Source organism: Danio aesculapii, chromosome 15, assembly GCF_903798145.1.
Source record: "Danio aesculapii chromosome 15, fDanAes4.1, whole genome shotgun sequence".
In the NCBI taxonomy this organism is placed as follows: Eukaryota; Metazoa; Chordata; class Actinopteri; order Cypriniformes; family Danionidae; genus Danio; species Danio aesculapii.
This window is the reverse complement of record NC_079449.1, coordinates 15104023-15125332: the sequence shown is the minus strand read 5'-3', so window position 1 is coordinate 15125332 and position 21310 is coordinate 15104023. Positions and strand designations below refer to the sequence as shown.

Genomic DNA, 21310 nt, shown 5'->3' with positions numbered 1-21310 from the left:
TGAATTTAAACAAACAAATTAAGTTGAACATTGCTCAATTTAATTTGTTTGTTTAAATTCAACACAAATAAATAGTTTGCAACAGTTTTGCATGCAACACTTTTTTCAGTGGACGTACCGTTGACGGCAAAATTATCATCTCTCCTGTGAAATTAATTCTTTTGCAAATATTTCCCAAGTGATGTTTAGCAGAGCACAGGCCTTTTACAGAATTATATTAGTTTCTTCTAGAGAAAGTCTTATTTCTTTTAGTTTGGGTGAAATAAAAAGTTAATAAAAATAAAAACAGTGAAATAAAAAAAAAAACATTCCATTTAATAATTAAAGGTCAATCTTATTAGCCCCTTAAGAAATATTTTTATTGGTAACAGAACAAACCACTGTTGTCTAATGACTTTCCTAATTAACCTAACTTACCTACTTAAGAATTTAAATTGCACTTTAAGCTAAATAATTACTAGTATTTTGCAAATGATTATGTATTATGTACAGTCATCATGGAAAAGACAAAAGAAATTAGTTATTAAAACTAGGGCTGCACATATGCACTATATCGCTTCAGCATCGCATTGATATTGTAATGTGCACAACTGCAATAGTCACATCGCAGGATCTGCAATGTCAAGTTGGGATTATAATAAACCAGAAACCACATTTCAGCACACATGATTTGAGGAGTCATTGTGAATTTTAACCATCATCTATTAGTGTGAAAGATTTTTAGTAGAATGTGTTTTTAAGGTCTGCAACTGTAAGATTTAAAGCTTATTGATATCATCTGGAACAAGAAATTATAAAGTCTCTGCTTTTACAAAGAATTGTGTTTAATTAATTTTAAAATGAAAACTAAACCGTCTTATTTTAGATTTGAAAATTGAATTTGTGTACATCTATATTGTTAGATTCCACCGAAAACCATAAAGCACCGTTTAGTTCATTTTTATCTTTGTTCTGTTATTTTCATCTGTGCTTCAATCCCTTTATTTAAATTACATTTTTTTTGGATGTTTTATGCAGATGCACCCCCTACAAAATCATCCCAATCAATGTAAAATAACAAATTATTTCAAAACAGTTACTTAAGTTGTATTGTGGAATTATATTCAGGTCTCAATATATATCACAGAAATACAAATTATCACAAAGTCAATATCGTCTTTTTCCAATATCGTCCAGCCCTAATTTAAACTACGATGTTTAAGGACGCGTGTCTCTTTGTTAAACAGCACTTGTAAAACTTTTGTAAAATAATTAAAATTTCTAATAATTTTGCCTTCAACTGTAAACAAATAAACCATCAAAATACTTTAACAAAGTCAAATCCCTCTTTGCTCCACTCAATTGCAAAATACTAACTAAAAAGCTGATTCCTACCACTGACTAGACCCCAAAGTCTTAATTAGTCTAAATACTGGACTCCATTATAATGGTTGCTTCACATTTTAGCTATCATAAATCAATAGAAATAAAATTCAGCTTTCAAAAATCAGTGAAATAATTTCCCCCCTAAAAGTTTTAGTCCTGCTGAAATCAAAACATGTTTAAAAGAATGTCTTTTTTATTCATTATTAGTTGCTAGGGATGTAATGATTCACTGTGAACTGGTTGAAAATCGATTCAAATATGTGGTGATTCAAATCTGCAGATACGTTAAACAAATCGCGATGCATTTTTTTGAACAGAGGGGGCACTGGTATACAGGTGCAAACTTGCTTTACCTGCACATCAGGGGCGAGCAAGAGGTGATGCGGCAGAGTGAAATGACAGCATTGAAGTGCGCCAGACAAACTGTGTGCAAATACTGCAAAAAGACGGTTACTTACACTAACAGAACAACAAATATGACGCACATAAACTATCAGCACAGTGAAAATCATTGACACAGATGTCTATACGATGACATCTAACCATTTGTATTTTCATATATTCATGTCCTCATACAGTGAGACAACAAATGCTGAAAACACCACGAAAATAACACATGCTTGAGTAAAACTGCAGTAAACAAAACCACATCATTCATTCTCTCAGACACAGAACACGCAGGCTTCATATTAAAATAGGCTTTTTGCAGTTTAATACTCAAGGTCAATAGTTGACATTGTGATCTGATTATGTGTGCAGCACTACGCTGCCAACTTCGTGGTTTTCAGCAAGGAATTTCTATTTTAATGACCATATTCCATTATTCAGTCCATGTTTTCTGCACTGGGAAAGATAACTGTGCACAAATGCATCCCTCACTCACTCACTACTGACCCAAAGCAGCTGAATTTAAAATAAGCAGGGATGTCATTCACATTTTGGGAGTCGTCTATATAATCAGCTCCACTCACCGGTCGTCGATGCTGTTCTGGTAATAAATGTGGAGCAGTTTGTCTTTGATCCAGGAGATCTGCTTGGCTGCCTCTTTGCCAGCCTCTGCCTGTAAGGCGTACTTCTTATAGATCTGAGCCAGGCCCATCATAGCCTCCTTACGGACACGCCACTGCAAGAGAACACACATTATTACACTGCAGTAGAAAAATCATATACTTTGAGCCAGAAGTAATAAAACTACTTGGTCAGCAGTCCATTTATGATTAAAAATATAGGGATGAGCAATAGTGAATTATCTGCCAATATTCCAGACCAATATTTTCATTTTTTTAAATACATGGCAAATCACTTTTAATTTGTTTATTTATGATTTCATACGTGTTCATTTGTAAGTGTCAGGCTTGCCATGCAACTAAAAAATTATTGATTTATTTGGAAATACAAATTACAACAGCATTATACGAGTATTGCACAATATCAGATTTAGCTTTTTTTTTTTTAAGATTTTAACTGATAACTGATGCCAATAAAAATAATTTTTTTCGGACTGTTTTTTCATCCACAACTAGGTTCGTGCTATAGTTTCATACCATAAACCATTGCTCATCGGTGGTAAAAAATAAATAAATAAATAAATAAATAAAGAATAATTCACTGGAGCATTACAAGACTTTGGACTTTTATGACTTTTTTCAATTATATTGTAATCTATGTCGATAGGGTCACCATATATAGTTCCTCATCCAATAAAATCTGTTTTTTTTTTTCATGACCCCATTTTATTTATCCTTTATTTTACCAGGAATTTCCCATTATATATGCATCTCCTCTACCAGGGGGTCCTGGCCAAAATGTCAGCACAAAAAGTTTCAGATACAAAAATAGACACACAAAATATCATGTATTAAAATTTACACAAAACATTCACATGATTCTTTCAGGCAAGACTTCAAAAGACTTTCAAAAGTATTTAGAGTTCCATGTTTTTAACATGATAAAACTCTGCATTTCGTTCCATAATGTAGGGCCAAAGAAGGAAAACGCTGTTTAACCAAATTTCATACCCACTCTAGGAAGTTAAAATTATTTTAGAAGAATTTTGTGTACTATAACCACAAGTATAATATGATAAAAGTTTACAAATATAAGATGGCAAGTTACCCAATAATGCCCTAGTGGTGAATCATATAGATGCATATGCAGTTTTCTCCTTTTCTTCATCCAACCATTTTGTACAAAATACAGAGATGGGTACGTGAAGATGCATTCGTCATAAATCGTATTGCAGCATGATATATACGGTCCAGCTTTTTTAATAACGACAAGTTTGCACATTGATTCTGGCTCCAAATGAGCGTTTTAGCTTCTTGTACATTAAAGTAACGTTCAGAAAAAACAAAACCACTACGAAGGAGTAGGGTCTGCAAGACAGGGGCGTAACATGAAGGGCCGTAACATGTAGTTAGAGGTGTAACCTGAAGTTATGGAGACCCAAATGTCAAAACTGTGTTGTCAGCAAGATGGCGCTATACATGAGGTATTAACATCTAGACGATGGAATTACTTTCTAACAAGAGGTCACATGTGCTGGTGAAGATTAAAGACACAGAAGAGAGGTTTGCACTGACTGTGGGCTATATTTCGTGTTGTTTTTTAACCCAAATAAGGACTTAATGTCTGTTGTGTGTACTTTTTCTGTAATTGGTAACATATCGGAGACTGTAAGCATCTGTATGTGTTCATATATGCTGCATTTATTTATTTATTTATTTTATATAATTGCAGACGTTACAATAGGCTCTTTAATCTGCAGTTATAATCAAACTATGTTCATAGAAAAGTTAGTAATGAAGATTTATACACAAGTATTGATGTGTATAAACCATCTGTTTTGTTAGAAACTGCTTCTCATATGATATGGAAAGACACGTACAGCTTTACTGTAGACATTTTGTGGAGCGAAAACAACGTTGACTGAAACTTTGTAGTACACCACACCCACCAAGAGTACCATTGGTACCCTTTTAGCAGTGGAAACGCAAGCCTGATAAAGGTGACCCGCACCGTACCATACTGTACCACTCAGTGGAAACGAGGCATTATTAACGTCTATACCTACCCCAACCCTAAACCCAACCATCAGTTATTAAGGTCTACACCTACCCTAACCTTAAACCCAACCATTACAGTTATTTATGTCTACACTTCCCCTACCAATAAACCCAAACTTCACAGTTATTAACTTACAGCTGCCAGTTGTCATACTTGACGTGCTCACCATTGTACTGTTATTTGCAGCAACAGGGGGCAACACAGAGTAGTCTAACTGTTGTGATAAAATAGATTAATTCAGCGAGTTGCATGGTGGAGTTGCTAAATGAATGAATATAATAATATATCAAATGAATTGGTTGTGGATAAATTTGGAGAAAACTCATGAAAACATTTGGTAAAAATGTTCTCTGTTAAGTTTTTCTACCATCTTGCCAACAACATCTTGTTGTGACATCTCACAAGGATCTCTATAACTTCAAGTTACGCTTCTCTAACTTGCTACAAGTTACGACCCTTCATGTTACGCCCCCGTCTTGCAGTTCGCAGACAGATATACTTGGAACAAAAACCTATTGTCAGCTAGCGTTTCGGAAATGTTATTGCAGAGCTACTCAAACAGCATGCAGTATAAATGCACATGTATGCGCAAGGCATGCACAGCGGGTCACAGCGATCACTTAAAACAAAAGTATAAACCAGCCTTAACAGAGCAGACTGGATTAAACTGTGTATGATTGTTGTTGATCACAGAATCTGTGATGGTTTATTAAATCAGATATTAATATAATCAATAAAAAAAGGCTATCTGGAATTTATGAAAGTAATCACAAATGTCAACTGGGTGGGCAGTGTCATATTAATACTAGCCTGTAGTCACATTTTGCCTCATAATAAAAACACATTAAGATGGCAAAAAAGCTAAAGCTGGAAATCTGATATAACCCTTTCTATATAAAAATCACAGCTTATGTATGGTAAGCTACAGCGATGGGGTGTAATAAGATGAGACAGAGATACGCCTTGACTACTGCGGTGTCATTTGTCCAAGAACACTGAGGGGCCTTCAATTAAATTCCTCCCTGAAAGCGTTTTGAAAAGGCTGAGGAATGGTTATATATGAGTTATAGTCCAATTTGTATCATTCCGTCCCCTCCAGCTCAGGGTGGCTAAAGGAGACTGCTGATTAAATTATAGAGAGAAGAAATGGAGTGTGTCTGGAAAGAAACAAGAAGCTAATGTATTCCAGCTCAGCTCTGCCTTGAATGCGCCTATGTCGAAGTCTCTGGTTCATTTGGGGTACTAATGGGAGAAAAGGCCCTTGGATATTGTGCATGGATTAAAATGACTGCAGTGCTAATGAAGAATGTTTAGGAGACAAAACAGAAGGCAAAAGTAGCATAAAGAGAGGCTGCATCTTACCCTCTTATCTAGAGTCCTCTCCCGCACAAAGTTCAGCAGGTGATCGTTGACGAGCGAGAGGTCTTTTTTGGAGGCAGTCACAATGGACACGATGACGTCATGCCGAATGGCCTCCTCTGGGTCATGTGACCTTACTTTCAAATACTCTGCCGATGAAAACATGAAGAATTTAGGATTAAACACCTGCATCATTTTGTGCAATTATTTAAATTCTATAATAATTAAATAAGTTATAAAAAAATAAACATGGTTAATACAGTGAACGTTTGTGACAGGGTTTAATTTATTTAAAAAACGATTTAATTTTGTTGCACAATCAATTCAAAACATATTTGAAAATCTATTATAAACATTATAGTTAAATACATGAATATTATATACATATTCAGTGCTTTAACGGTTATAATATGTTTCTTTTCAATGGGTTAAAGTTAAAAAGACTGCTAAATTAAAAAAGAAATCCACCATTTCTCATACTTTTATGCTATTCCAGAGCCATGTGCACCCACTGACAGGTAAAATCTGCTTCTCTCTCATTTTTATTATCTCAAGTTCAGGTTGCTTTATTGGCATAAGATTTTGTACAGTATTGCCAAAGCATTTTAGATGTATAAAATATGTAATATATTGACATCATCAAATTAATAAAATATACAGCAAATGAAAAATAAAACACAGAAAAAAATGAATATAGACAATCTCTCAAATAATTACAATAATAAAATGTGTAGATTATTCAAATAAGGCAAATGAGTTGATTATCCATTTCTTTTTTGGGTTCTGTTATTTTGGATCACCCATTTCTAATGCTGTACAAATATTTAGCAGCCAATTTAGATTTCGATCTGCCTTATAATTTCGTTGTTTCCAAGTATTTATTTCAGTTTTTCCGAGTCGTTTAGATTAAATCATTTATTATTTATTGTTTATCTCGCGGCGATGCAGTGGCGCAGTAGGTAGTGCTGTCGCCTCACAGCAAGAAGGTCGCTGGTTCGAGCCTCGGCTGGGTCAGTTGGCGTTTCTGTGTGGAGTTTGCATGTTCTCCCTGCGTTCGCGTGGGTTTCCTCCGGGTGCTCCGGTTTACCCCCCAGTCCAAAGACATGTGGTACAGGTGAATTGGGCAGGCTAAATTGTCCGTAGTGTATATGTGTGTGAATAAGTGTGTATGTGTTTCCCAGTGATGGGTTGCAGCTGGAAGGGCACCCGCTGCATAAAACAAATGCTGGATAAGTTGGCGGTTCATTACGCTTTGGCGACCCCAAATTAATAAAGGGACTAAGCCGAAAAGAATGAATGTTTATCTCACTGTCCTGACGGTGTGCATACAATTAACGACAGCTTTAGAAAGCAAAAGATAAATCCCTATTTAGTATATTTAGAAACGTCAGTCGGATACAAAGAAGGCGCATCTCCATGCATCTGACGAGCACGTGAGACTCGTGCAGTACGAAACAGGTAAAGGAGAGAACTTCCACAAAAGGAGAGATTTTCCACTACGTAATCGCTAGCAGATGTTTGGTTATAGTGCACAGATACAAAAAAAAAAAAAAAGTGTAAAAGGATGATAATTATGCAAAGAAAAGTGTCACTAAATTGGTATATTAACAGCCGCTCAAGTAAAGTCTATGCATTGGAAGCGCTGACATTACATACAAATATATTATTATATACATGCATTTGTACATATTTTCTTGCACTGTGGAAATGTATTGCATTTATTCAGCATATTCTAAGAATTTTTAAAAACATTAATTAAAAAAAACTTTATTAAATGGGCACATATAATACAGAAGCATAGACAATAACACACACACTTACATTTATTATACATCCTTTTAAAAATTTCATTTAATAAACATCTGCATTATCTTCACTTTATTATATAGAACATGTATTACTTAAGACATTTTATGTTTAAATATAATCAATAAAAACATTTTAAAGAGATAAAAGACTGCAAAATATGCTCACTGAATTAGGCAGCCAACTGGCATTTGTTTCTTTTTACTTTTTGACATTTATTTCCAGCCATCAAATAAAAGGGTAGTCAAAGTTATTACAAGAACAGCTTGTACCTGTGAGATCTTTTGCCAAGTCGGGATGGTTCATCAAGCAGTGGCTGGCAAACTTCACACATTCCAATCGAACAGGGACATGGATGTCATTAAACCTAAGGAAACACAGAACCGACAATATTTCTCAGCTCTCTCTTGCTGTTCAAACATTTATCAGTATGTGTACAGAAAGAAACAGATAAGGGGACACTTGGTGCTTGAGCTGTACCTCCCAAGGTAGCACTGCCAGAGAGGTTTGTTCTGTGAAGCCAGCTCTGAATCCTTTGCACCAAACATCTTGGCCAGGAGCTTCACTACCTGCAGGCGCTCATCGTTATCATTGCTCTACAAAACACAAGAAGATTTCCCAGTGATAAAACCGCAGAAAATGAGGCCTGTGGCCATTAATTACAACACACAAAAATGAATGAACCCATTAAGCCTTGCAGTCGTTATGCTTTGCATAAAAACAACAGAATAAAAGCTTGACGTCAAATATGCTGCATGGAACAAAAAGCTCCTAACAGATGATAACATTCATTCATACACTAATCGCAAACTCAGCCTGCTTTTGTGGAACTGTATACAAGTTTAATAACAATGCCAACACAAAAGAAAGCAATCACCTTTGCTATTTTTTTGAAAAATGTCAAATGTGCTTTCAGGCCACTCTGGAATAAATCTCTTGAGGAAAAAGAAATGAAAGAAAGGATCGTGTAGTGAAGTGTAATCATTTTCATGCAGTGTGTCAGCATCTTTTTGCTTGGGAATGTCACATTCATTTATTAGAAACCATCAACTTTTGTGCAGTATAATCCACTTCTAGTAAATCCCGGTTAACAAACAATTTTTCCATTTATCAGGAAAGCACACTGTCAGGTTAGGTAAGCCAATAAAAGCTGAATTTGGGGGATTTAAAATGTTTTTTTAGGATGAACAGACAACAAGAAATATCAGAAACAAGGTTCTGCTTCTGTGGTGCTGTGAGATGTTAATCATAAACCATCAAAGATGTCCTCAAGACTCAGTAAAGGTCTCATTAGAGGGGTAACATGCATTCCTGAAAGTAGCCAAATATCTAGTCACAACTAGGCCAATACTGGCCTGACTTTAAAAAGGGACAGAAAGATCTAGTAGTTCACCTTTATGGCCTACTCCAACAACAATGATAATAAACAACGTCATGCTATTGCATATTTATTTACTTTTAATACAAGCATAAATATAAAAATCATTTAATCAAATGTATTGCTGTGATTCAAGGCTGAATTTTCAACACCGTTACTTTAGCCTTCAGTGTTCAGTCAATAATAATGGTTTTATTTTGTCTTAAACATGATTGTCCACAAACCAACAGCAGAGAGGTTTTGTTTTTCCCCTGTTGAGTTGATGAAAAGCCAATCCCAATGAATCAGGGTGATTAGAATGCTTTAGAACAGTTTAGACTGGTATAAAACTTTCAGTTTTTCAGATTTTCCCATAGACTCTGACAGTTGGCAAAGGGTATGAATAATTTTGGACAAAAAGCAAAGTTAATGCTAAAATAAAGAATGCTTTTCAGTTTTATCATGTATCCAACAATAGTTTTCAGTTACAAACTGAGAAACACATATATAAAAGTTCACTGTACAAATTAAATAAAGGTTAACCATTACTGAGCTAATCAGTCAAGAGCAGAGCGATCCCTTCATCCTTTGATTAATATTAAAAACACAGACACCAAGAATAAGATGTTTTTACATCAGGACACAACACAGAGGCAACACATTGTGAAAGTTACAGACAACACAATTTCCTGAATGTTTACATTCTAAGACATAATTGATTGACTGCTTGTCAAGTCGGACAGGTGAATTATTGGTCAGAACTATCTTTTACTCTTGCCATCGAAAAGCAAGGCTTAATTTGCATGTCATAACTTTCATTCACGTTGCATGAGTTCTGGTTCTAGAATAGGCATGGGACAATAACCATTTTCAAGGTATACTGTGGTTTGGAAAAGTTTTAAACCGCCAACCTTTTCTGCTATACCGTTCGTATGGTATGTGTAAGATCTCTATTTTTTGTTTATGTTTTTTTACAGCAAAAGTCATTGATTTATTGTAATTATTTAGCCTGACATGTTTACGGTTCCAAAATATTTGAAATATTTCTCAAAATAAAATATATTGTGTTCAAAGGGGAAAAAAGTTTTTGTTTTTTACTCAGACATTTAAAAAGAATATATTTTAGAGCAATCACAATTTTAGAGCAATCACAATACTCTGATATTGTTATCCAAGGTTATCATACCACCAGAATCTTATATCGGCCCATGCCTATTCTGGACAATGTGTGCTCATTTCCCTTTCATTTTTCCATAAATTCACCACTAAATTTAGTGCTCACTGACGGGACATGTACTCTCAGAGATTTGTATTTCCACATATGGACATGCATACTAACATGCAAAGAGCCAGTTCAGAGAGTAATTAAAGGAATGGGGGAAATGCTAAATATTTCAATCTTAATGCAAAACCAAAAAAAAAAATTCTATATGCGAATTAAACTGTGGAGGACATACCGAACAGGTCAATATTATATAGAGTATTGCATAGCTCATATTTAAAATTCTCATATTGCACATCATTTCACTAAAACCATTTAAAAACACAAGCTGACCAAACACACAACCAAAAATCATATGCGATTTATTATTAAGCATCAACCTCTGAAAGCAAAGTTTCACATGCATCCACAAATACAACATAACGCATACCATATCATACATGTTAGAGCTGCACAATTAATCGAAAAAAGATCGCGATCTCGATTCGACCCCCTAGACAATCTTAATCCAGCATTTCTACGATTCTGCCAATCATATTTTCAAGTTCAGGAGAGAAGCAAAGGCGGCTGCATCAGTCTTTTCATTGTTTCACATACATTGCTCAGCGACACGGACATCTCCAAATGATGTTGAAAGAGTCACATACTGTATTTATAAGGTATAATTCACCTAAAACTGTCATTTTTGACGTCATATAATGCTGTATTCACGGGCGGGAAATCAGACGTGACGTGAGCTGCTGACCGTGATCTCTTACCACAGAGAAGGCGGGCGCGTGCCCTACTTAATGATAAGACACGTGCGCGTCTACTTTGGTGAACAGAACGTGCATAGGCTGTGAGTAACAGGTAATAAAGTTGTAAATAATATTTAATTTGTGGCACAGAGTGATCGTTTGAGGGCCACGCGCGAAGCATGAACAGCACTTAGCAGTGAAAATGAAACCGAAAGCGTGCACAGCATTTAAATAATCATATCGCATTTTAGAGTTATGATTGCGACAAACATTTGATCTGTTCTTTCTTTCATAGCAAACACACAGTTGTGCATGAAAATAAATGTTTACAGTGTCAGTATAACAACTCTAGCCTATATAATGTTGATTTTACCAGTGAATAAAATGGTCTAATAATGTTGTTAAGGACAGATTGCAAGCATATATCTCAAACATAATTCAACGTCAGAATTATTATAAGTAGAATAGAATTATTTATAGAAATCAGTAGACCTACACATAATATTATTGTTGTTTTACCATATGTTTGAGAAAAAACAATAATAATTGCTGAATAATTGCTCATATTAACCTTTATGTTACATCTACAGAGTCGTGATCTTTATTTTAAACGAAAAAAATCGCGATTCTCATTTTAGCCAGAATTGTGCAGCTCTAATACATGTATATGTTTTAATTTAATGCCATGTCGTCAACCAAGGCTAACTTCAAGGCAAAACACTTAATTAATAAATATATAATTAAAAACCACAAACAAATGAATACATGTATTAGATAAGATTTTTAACGTTAATAAATGATAAAAATTAAACTGTTTCTTGGTGATACTTTGCTGATGATCTCCTTGAGTGAGATCATTTCATACACTACTGCAGTCATTAAAAGCAGGACAGTCCACTAGAATGTGTTGGACAGCATAACACATTGCAATGTATCAATAAAGAACTCGTCTTACCTTGAGTTTGAACTCCAGCTGCGGCAGGACGGACAGCAGTAAATGGTTGTCGATGTTGTAGAGCTCCAGGATCAAGTCAAACACATGCTCTGACAGATCACTGACTGAAGTCTTCCCCAACATCAGCACCTGGTTAAAAAACTGAGGGAAACCAACGCCAGCATCAATCAGCACACCTCGCTGCATAGCCGTCTGACAGCAGTAGGATTACAGATTAGTTTGAGGAAGCCTGTATTAGATCATAATAAAAAGTAAGTGGCTTCATCTATGAACGGGAGGAGCCGTCTCCAGCAGAGCGCAGATGTATGAATAGAAAGAAAAATCAGGCCGTGCTGATCTATTATAGTTATAGAGATGGATTCTTCTCTGGTAAGGATCTGTGCACTTATTCTCAGTATCTCTGGTGCTTTTAATGAGCACTGCGGGGAATAAAGTTCACAGTATAACAGCGCTGCACGCTCCTGCGGGTGTTCCTGATGAATGTGTTTAAGCTCAACATGCCGTTTGAGAGTGGAGAGACGCTCCTGATATCCGCTTAATGTTGCAAGCCTCAACGAGTTTTCGAAAGCAAAATGAATGGAGTCAAATCGTGGAGGTTCATTAGGGATTATTCATGATTTGAATGAACGAGGAGATCTTTTTTCGTACGCTTGTAAGTCAGCATGATTTTGCCAGAGAGAATATGGGGAAGGATGCACTTTCTATGCAAAGTTGATTAGGATAAATCTTGTTTACTCACGTTGGTGATGTACGGCTCTATGGCCTGAGCGGTTCTCTTCAGCAAGGCTTTGGCCAGATCGTATGCTTGCTTGTTGAGATTCTGCAAGAAAAGTTGAAGAAATTAAAAATGTAAAGATTATCTGTAACGGCTGTCAGTCAGTTGTGTGTGTGAATCTCATGGAGATGAAGTGGTTTTAAGCAGATGTTCTTGTCATGTTTTATCTTATCTCATTCAAAATTAAATACAGGAAGCAGGGCTGTACAATATACTGTTTCAGCATCGATTTCACAATGTGATCATTCACAATGGTCACATGGCGAACATATGCAATATTGAGTCTGGACTATAACTGATCATTTTGCAAGTGTTTTTGAAGCCCTGTGACTGTGAAAGGCATCAGGCATAAGAAAATGTACCGTTTTTAACTTAAAAAAAAATGAATCATTCATTTTATAAATTGTTTATACAACGAAGGCTGTGCAGTATTATTCTACATTTGATTATTCAATTACTGTATATCTGAATACATTTAGACTCTTCAGAAAACAATATTAAAGCTGTTTATTTATTGAATTTATCTGTTCGTTGATCTTTGTTAGTTTATATTGTATGCACTCCCCTACAGAATCTTCCAATCAATCTAAAATTATATTCTTTACAAACATTAACTAATCTAGTGAAATTGTATTCATAACGCAATATAAAAAAAAAAAAAAAAAAAAAAATATCACAATGTGTAATTTCTCCAATATTGTGCAGCCTTAACAGAAATAAATAAAAATTGTGACCATTAAAAGGTTATATATCTTAAACCTATCACATACTACAGCTAATTAAGCAAATAAGTAAAGAAACAGAGGTTTGCTAATTTTTTATTGCAATTAGGAACCATTGGCAACCCTTTAGTTTAGGTCACAATTCACACTATTAACTACTGGCTTATTACCTGCCTATTATTGAGATATGAACTGTTCATTAATAGTTATAGAGTGTGATCTTATTCTGCATTACTTATCCTACCCAAAACCTTCTACCTTACTAATTATGAATAAACAGTTAATCAGTAGTTTATTAAGCTAGTAGTGTTAGTTAATGGTTTGTTAATATTGTGAACTTTAACCTAAACTAAAGTGTTAAAGAATTATTTATATCTTAAAAAATGTTGTCAGAAAATAAAAACATTTTCTAACTAAAAAGGTTTAGGTTTAACAACTTTATTAATCCCACCAGGGCCAATTAGATTAGGGTAATAGCATTTCATGATACAACGAACACATAAAGAGACAATCACTTACAAACAGTGTTAAATTAAAAAAAAATTTTTTTTAAAAACAATCCAAACAATCCAGCATGCTTCATATATAACTTTATAAATAGTTTAAAAAGACACACACCTAATGAAAAAATTATGATTTATAGTTATACATTTTAGTAAAATTTGATTTCCATTTATTCTGTAAGCTACTGATGATATTTGTTCCCAATATTGACTCAATTTTGAACTTCAGAGCATTTTTGTTTGCATAAAACTATAAATAAGTGTCACTTTCAGACATGTTTTAACTTCATCCTATGAAATCGAAATTTGGCAGAATAACCCAGATTTACAATAACAAATAATGCTCTAAATGACAGTAGTATTTAATATTTGGAATAAATGTTAAGAGACCATTATTATATAAAACAAACATTACAGTGTTACCTCTAGGATTTTTTCCCACTGTGGTGGCAGGCCTTTTACACAGATCTTCCAATTACCAGTATGGCGTTATTTCAATGACAAATGTCATGAGCGCAGTATTACAAATCAAGATCGCATTCATTTAATAAAAGCATGCAAATCTCTTTGCCTGTGTGGCGATTTCCTCTGTTTGTGCACAAAACCTCTTGCATGCCCTCAAATATGTGCTGCTCAAGTGATGATTTTCTTGTGTAAACGTTTCTCAAACATGGCTGAAGTGCGATTCAGTGCGTTTACGTAACGAGTATGTCTCCAACATGTATTAGATTTGCTAGGAATATTTATGAATGTCTCCAATAGACCTACAGAATGGCATTGATGTGTCCTGAAGTAAAGTGAAACGGCCATAAACTCCAGCAAGATAAAGTCATTGTATGCAGAACCATAGACCTTTATCTATAAATAAAGTATAATTATGAAAACAGCCCTGTCTGTCAGTCAGCAAATAACGCACAGCACTACTACGATTACAGAAAAGTTGGCTGTATCATAATTCACTTATGTTTTGGTGCGATAATAACCTGCTATTTAAAAAACCAACAACGATTAAATGTTTTGAATGATTGAATGAATAATTTTGGTGTGTTGCCCCAACATGGAAGAATGAATGTAGCGGAAACCATGTAATTAACATATTATTTAAACTCAGATATAAGCATTAAAAAATTTGTTAGCAGGCATATTTTCCTCTCATTTCAATTCATTCATTTATTTCTCTGTACCTTGTGTGCTGGAACAAGGTTAACCAGAACCGTATCAAGGAGTTCCTGTGAAACAGAGTCGCCCTCGCACACAATTGAGCTCATGAGATCCACCATATGCATGTGAACTTTCTGATTGTGTCCATTGCTAATAGAAAAAGAGAGCAAAAAAAACATGGTTAAACTGACCATCAGGTCCATCAGAGGAATGAAAACGGGAAGAGCGTGCAATGAGGCAGAGAAAACAGAAACACTTCTAGGTTTTTCCCATTTACACATGAGAGCAGATCGCTGCAGTGTCCCGCTCGTAGAGGACATTTCCGAATGAGTGAACAACAGTGGCTGAGATAAATCGCCCCCCATATGCAGCCTTTATGGCGCACATGCAATGAAGGGTTTCCACCTGGGATTCGCACGCATCATTGTCATCTCACCGAATGCAGGGAAATAATATCGGCGAGCAGGAGGCTGACAGCTCATTAGGACATAACAAATAGGCTGCAGCTTCACATTTACATCTCAAACAGAAAACAGTAGAACGAGGAGGTGCTTTACTGACTTACGACAATAGTTATCGCGGGATTCATTGTTGTACTTTCTAACCAAATGGCAGCTCTATTATAGCATTACGAAAAACATTAGAGGGTACAGCTAATAATTACAATGAGAATTTTGGGGACGTAGAATTAGCCAATGCAGTCTCATAAATGTGCTTTTTATATGGCAATCAAGCCTGTCATTAAGTCATTCTTAATGAGACAGTTAATATAGTCGCAAAAACAATGCTACTGCTCATGAGACACTTTTCCACTGACAGGACAAGCAATTTGAAGAAGATTGAACACTCTCTACTGTCTGGCTATGTTTTTATCCCTTCAGCCAGAGCAACAGAGGGAGCTCAGCAAAGATAACAAAGTGTATGCAATTTTAGACTATTGAAGAAGTAATATCAATAAAGTAACCAAATAAAACACTGTAAAATGTTTTTGATATGCACCATTAGGCTGGGTGATAAAATCGGTACTGGTATTTATTGATCAAGCACCAAAAGTAAAATATTGATTAAAAAAAAGTTTGCACCACACAATCGCGCTTGTCACTTTAGTTCAGAATAACAACACATGCGAAAATAAGTGTCATACGGCAGCAGTGAGGAGATTGTAAATAAAAAAGGATATAAGGATGTTGTCAGAGTGGCTTTTTGGTTTCTTTTCATGTGCATCCCAGCTCCCAATCTGAAAGATTTTTTTTTAGCATAGTGGCAATGTAGTCATTCAACTTCACAATTTGTAATGTTGCATAATGTATTTGAATAATGATGGTTGGTTGCTTTACTTGAAAGCTCAGATTTGATTATCATAATTTCTTTTGTTTATAGAGTTTGAGGTTTACTGTAACATTAATACTCACACCTTAAAGATTGCTTTGATTGTTCAGCATTTACATTTTACCATTGCACACACTTTGTAACATTTTTTTTATCAAGTTTATCAAGAGTCTCTTAATGTTATCTTATTATAAAAAGATCAGATATTTTGTTTAAATATTTTTGGTTTTGACTATTAAAATATTACTAATATTATTATTATTATTATATTATTACTATTATTTGCCTTAGTAATGCTGGTAAATTAAAATAATGTGGTAAAAATCGTAATATTCCTAAATGGATTTTTAAAATATTCAATATTATTGATACCGAATGATGTGAAACATGATAACGTGATAATGTTTTTTTGCAATATCACCAATCCCATTTATTTTAAGTAAATAAATCAATTAAAGGGATGGATTACCCAAAAATGAAACCTTACTTATCATTTGCTCTCCCCTCAACTCATTCCAAACCTTTACGAGTATCCTTTTCTACAAAATGCAAAAAAAAAATGTTTTGAAGAATGTTGGAAACCACTAACCATTGACTTCCACTGTATTTTTTTCTTATGATGGAAGTCAATAATTACCAATTTCTAACATTTAATAATTACCAATTTCCAACATTCAATAATTACTAATTTGCAACATTTAATAATTACCAATTTCTAACAAAGCCATTAAATTTAATTGTTGTTTACATTTTTTTTACTTATATTTTTAGATTATATTATATGTGGAATTGTTTTTACTGTAATTTCTTTTTTAAATTCTACTTTTGTAATTATATTATATGTTAAGCACCTAGGTTCTGAGAGTAGTGCAATTTTGATTTTCTGTATGTCCTGTACATGTGGTTGAATTGACAATAAAGCTGACTTTGATTCTTCAAAATATCTACTTATCAATTCAAATAGCTTAAGAACAAGTGGTGGGTGGTAACTAAATATTAAAAGAATTTACATTTTTTGGTACAATCCCAATTTGATAATAATTGTAATAAATAATTTGTAATAAAATTAGTGCTGGGCAAAGATTATTCGCATCCAAAATAAATAAGCTTATTTTGACAAAAAATTTATAATAATAACAATATATATATATTTAATACATGAAATGCCTTAGTGGACAAATGTGAACAACAGACTCACTTTATCACTTGGAACAGCGTTCTGTAGAGCTGAGTAAAGATCTCATTGCTGTCCTCTAATTCAAAGCAGATGTTGTAGGATTTCACCCAAGCGATGTTCTAGACAGCCAGAGGCAGAAAGACAAGGTCAGATGCTTGCTTTAAACCATAAGACCTTATTACAATGTCTACTAGTTGGGTGCCATACCTCTAGTAGATAAAAATATCGATTAAACTGAGCACTCTTTGTGTCCTCCAAACCTTTCAGCTGCCGAGTTATGAACATGAAAATATCCTGAATGAAAAACAAAAGAGCAGACAGTTTGAATAGTTTAAACACCTACCAAGGCAATGCTTAAGAGACCACAGCAATATTTTTGTATTTTCCGCTGAACAATGAGCAACTGCTGCCTTTTGTTCAAACTGAAGAAAAGCATGTACACATAAAACAAATGTTTTTATGCATTACAACACAAGCAAACATTGTAGGATTGTAATACTCCAATTACAACTGGCATTATGATGCATTTATATGCATCCTGTGCTTAATGCATGCATTACCAAGGTCTGACACTTTTGACATCTTCCAGAAGCAGCTGAAGACATATTCGTATGGAATGCTTTCATACAGCAAACACTCTTCGTTAAATGTGTTGCATAAACTTCTCTCCTTCTACTGAACTAATTATTATAAAAACTTAAGTGTTGTTGAAGTGCACTAGCCAGACATGATTTCAATTTTTCCATCTGAAATCATAAGTTTACCTTTAACACAAATTATATAAAGCACAAAGCTTTTTTTAGTTCTGATTTTAATACAAACCCACAGCATTTGATGCTTTATGACTATCAGAGCAGAAGCAAAAGCTGCTGCTCTCCTATCATTTTCCATCGTCTCCATCCTCTTTCTATGTGCTTATATAGTATGAACCTTTATTAGTTTTAGATCGAAATATAAAAAAAAAGGCCATATATGAAGAGTTCAGATGCAAAAAACCTCTAAATGCCATCTAAAATTTTCTCCTAAAATAAGCAGTTAGCAGGTGTTTTAAGCACAAAACCGCAGAGAGCAGTGCACGTTGGACAGTTTATCAAGGATGTACCGCTGGATCGCTTCTCACTATAGTTGTTAAACGTGATATTTAATTAATCTTGTCTCTATCTAACGACTCTTTGGTCTTTTGAATCTATCAGGTAACGTGTCACCGCATCAGTACACTGCTTCAATTTTTCACTTTCACGCTTGTACTTAGTAACTTTAGCAAAAACCTCAGATACTGTTGGTTAGTTCCTGTTGGTTGGTTGTGCAACTTTTTTTAGCAACCAAGTTTGTTGACACCATTATAACGACACAGATCACTCTGCCTATTCATACCAGAGTATGATTGACAGATGGTAATTTGTGTGTAACATCTCTTTAATTATTTATGATTTGGTTATGGGTAAAACTAAAACCATGCGGGTCAGGTAGTTGAAACGGTAGGCTACAAATAATGAATTCATTATGAATTAATTAATTATTCATAAATAATTAATTCACCGACGTCTACGACGATGCCATCGTCCATTGCGATGTTTCACATTAGACATTGTACGATGCCAAATTGGTAGACATCGCCCAACTCTACTTTAAGAAATGGGTTATTTTTTGTTTTTCTCCTGTTACGCTTAACAAACAACCAAATGAACAGAGAAGGGTCTCATGACCTTAAGGTTAACTTCACATCTTTCTCCAAATTTCAGGAGGTAAAATATTCAAATATTTACATTAATGATGTTCATGAGTATGATTCCTGTTTATTGAATATTATTGTGAATTGATATCAGCTGTGTGTACCAGCAGTAAAGTTGCTTTGCTTGATTAGTATGGTGTATGGACCGTTACTGGTGCCTTCTCTTGTCGATTAGCACCACACTTGTCTCACTTGCACAAACCACACTAAAACCTTTTTGGTATGCTGTAACATTTTGCACACTAAAAATTTGGGGCATGCTTAAACACCTAGCATCTAACTGTCTTCAGTTATTTCACTTTAAAGCCAACGAAAAGAACTTAATCACTATAAAAGTAAAATAAAAAAGTAAAAATTACTAAGCCTACACAAGAGTCTGAGGAAAAATGCTAATTTTAGAAGAATATATCAAATAGCATTTAGAGGTTTTTGCATCTAAACTCTTCATACGCACCTGCAAAATATGATAAGTGGAAAATGGATAAAAGAGATATAATTAAACTCCTGGTGTAAATGGGTTGTGACCTAAATCAACTAAATTGCATTTTAATACCAAGTGTAACAACAACAGGGCCTAAAGTGTAACTACAGATATAGTCTACATGTTCATGGTGCTTCATTGAAATCCGCAAAAACTAATGGTGAATTCAAGTCAGTAGATTTTGAGTTTTCCAACCTTAAGTTTATCAGGTGATGTGTATGGAGCCTCGGGGGCGTAGATGCGAAAAATATCCGCAAGACAGCAGGCCACTAGCAGTCTGACATCTTTGTCTGGATGTTTGAGGAAAAAATCAGAGGCAAGATGCAAGGCCAAGTTCAGATAGAGTTCCTTCTCCTCCTCAGAGTCCTGGTCCATGTCCATGAAGGTTTTCACCACCATCTGAATTTGAAAAGCACCACAGAGCCGTGTGTCAGCCGCGCATCCAACTAACAGTGTGATGCAAGACACTCTAATAAAAACCACACTTTCCCTTGGCAGACTTGCTTAAAAATAGACATAAGTGACAAAGCCACGAAGGGAGGAAATGGTATCTACAAGCTGTAAAAACGTCTTGAAATATGAGCATATTCCATTTCATTCTTTCTGCTAAAACCTCAGATGAAGGTTTTATGATGAACAAATTTTAGATAATGCTAATGCTAATGTTTAGATAATGCTAATGCATCAATTTACCAAAATGCTTTTAACTATTTTTTAAATAAATCTTGTTACTGGCAAAGTTTATATTGCTTAATAACATAAAAACCTATAACAAAACTTAACTAAAACAACTAACTGAACAAAAATGACAAACACACATTATACAAGTGGTTAAAAATGTTAAAACAATTAAAATGGCTAAATAACATAAAAACTGACTTTCAAATATGAAACATTATAACACAAGTTAATAATATCATTTTGAAATAAGCTGATATATATATATATATATATATATATATATATAATATATAATATATATATATATATATATAATATATAATATATATAATATATATATATATCTATATATATATATATTATATATATATATTCTCCTCAGGTTTGAAATATACTTGCGGTGGTTGCCAGATTGACACCATTTACCCACATCACATAAATAGTTAACTATACGTGACAAACAAAACATAATTAAATTTTTGACAATAATTTTATTTATTATGACAGTGTTTTACACATTTTCTTTGAATTGGTTTAAGAAATCCACTATTTCTCTAACTTTTATGCTATTCAGAAACCATGTGCACCCACTGACAGGTAAAATCTTCTCTCTTTCTGTCAAGTTCAAAGCAAACTTGAATGCCAAAGCATTTTAGATTTGTATATTAAATAATCAAAAAATGAGAAATAAATGACAGAACAGGGAATAAAAACAATCTCTAAAAAATTATAATAATTACAAGATTAAAATGTGGAGTTAACTTAAATAAGGCAAATGTGTTGATTAACCATTACTAATGGTGTGCATATATTTTTATGTCCCAAAAAGGTGCGTCTCTGTGGGTCTGCAGAGCACGTGAGACTGTGTGGGATTGTTGACAG

General features: G+C 34.3%; 1 protein-coding gene across 1 annotated transcript in view; it reads right to left on the bottom strand.

Annotated features, from left to right (window-relative positions):
• pds5b (PDS5 cohesin associated factor B) overlaps positions 1-21310 on the bottom strand; it is a 58827-nt gene that overhangs the window by 31959 nt on the left and 5558 nt on the right. The window contains exons 3-12 of the mRNA XM_056473278.1: positions 19943-20146; positions 17742-17828; positions 17556-17653; positions 15052-15178; positions 12607-12687; positions 11868-12008; positions 8077-8192; positions 7869-7963; positions 5794-5939; positions 2337-2488 (exon numbers count right to left, since the gene is read on the bottom strand). Of these exons, the coding sequence (XP_056329253.1) occupies positions 2337-2488; positions 5794-5939; positions 7869-7963; positions 8077-8192; positions 11868-12008; positions 12607-12687; positions 15052-15178; positions 17556-17653; positions 17742-17828; positions 19943-20146 (1247 nt within the window). The remainder of the gene's footprint in view (positions 1-2336; positions 2489-5793; positions 5940-7868; positions 7964-8076; positions 8193-11867; positions 12009-12606; positions 12688-15051; positions 15179-17555; positions 17654-17741; positions 17829-19942; positions 20147-21310) is intronic.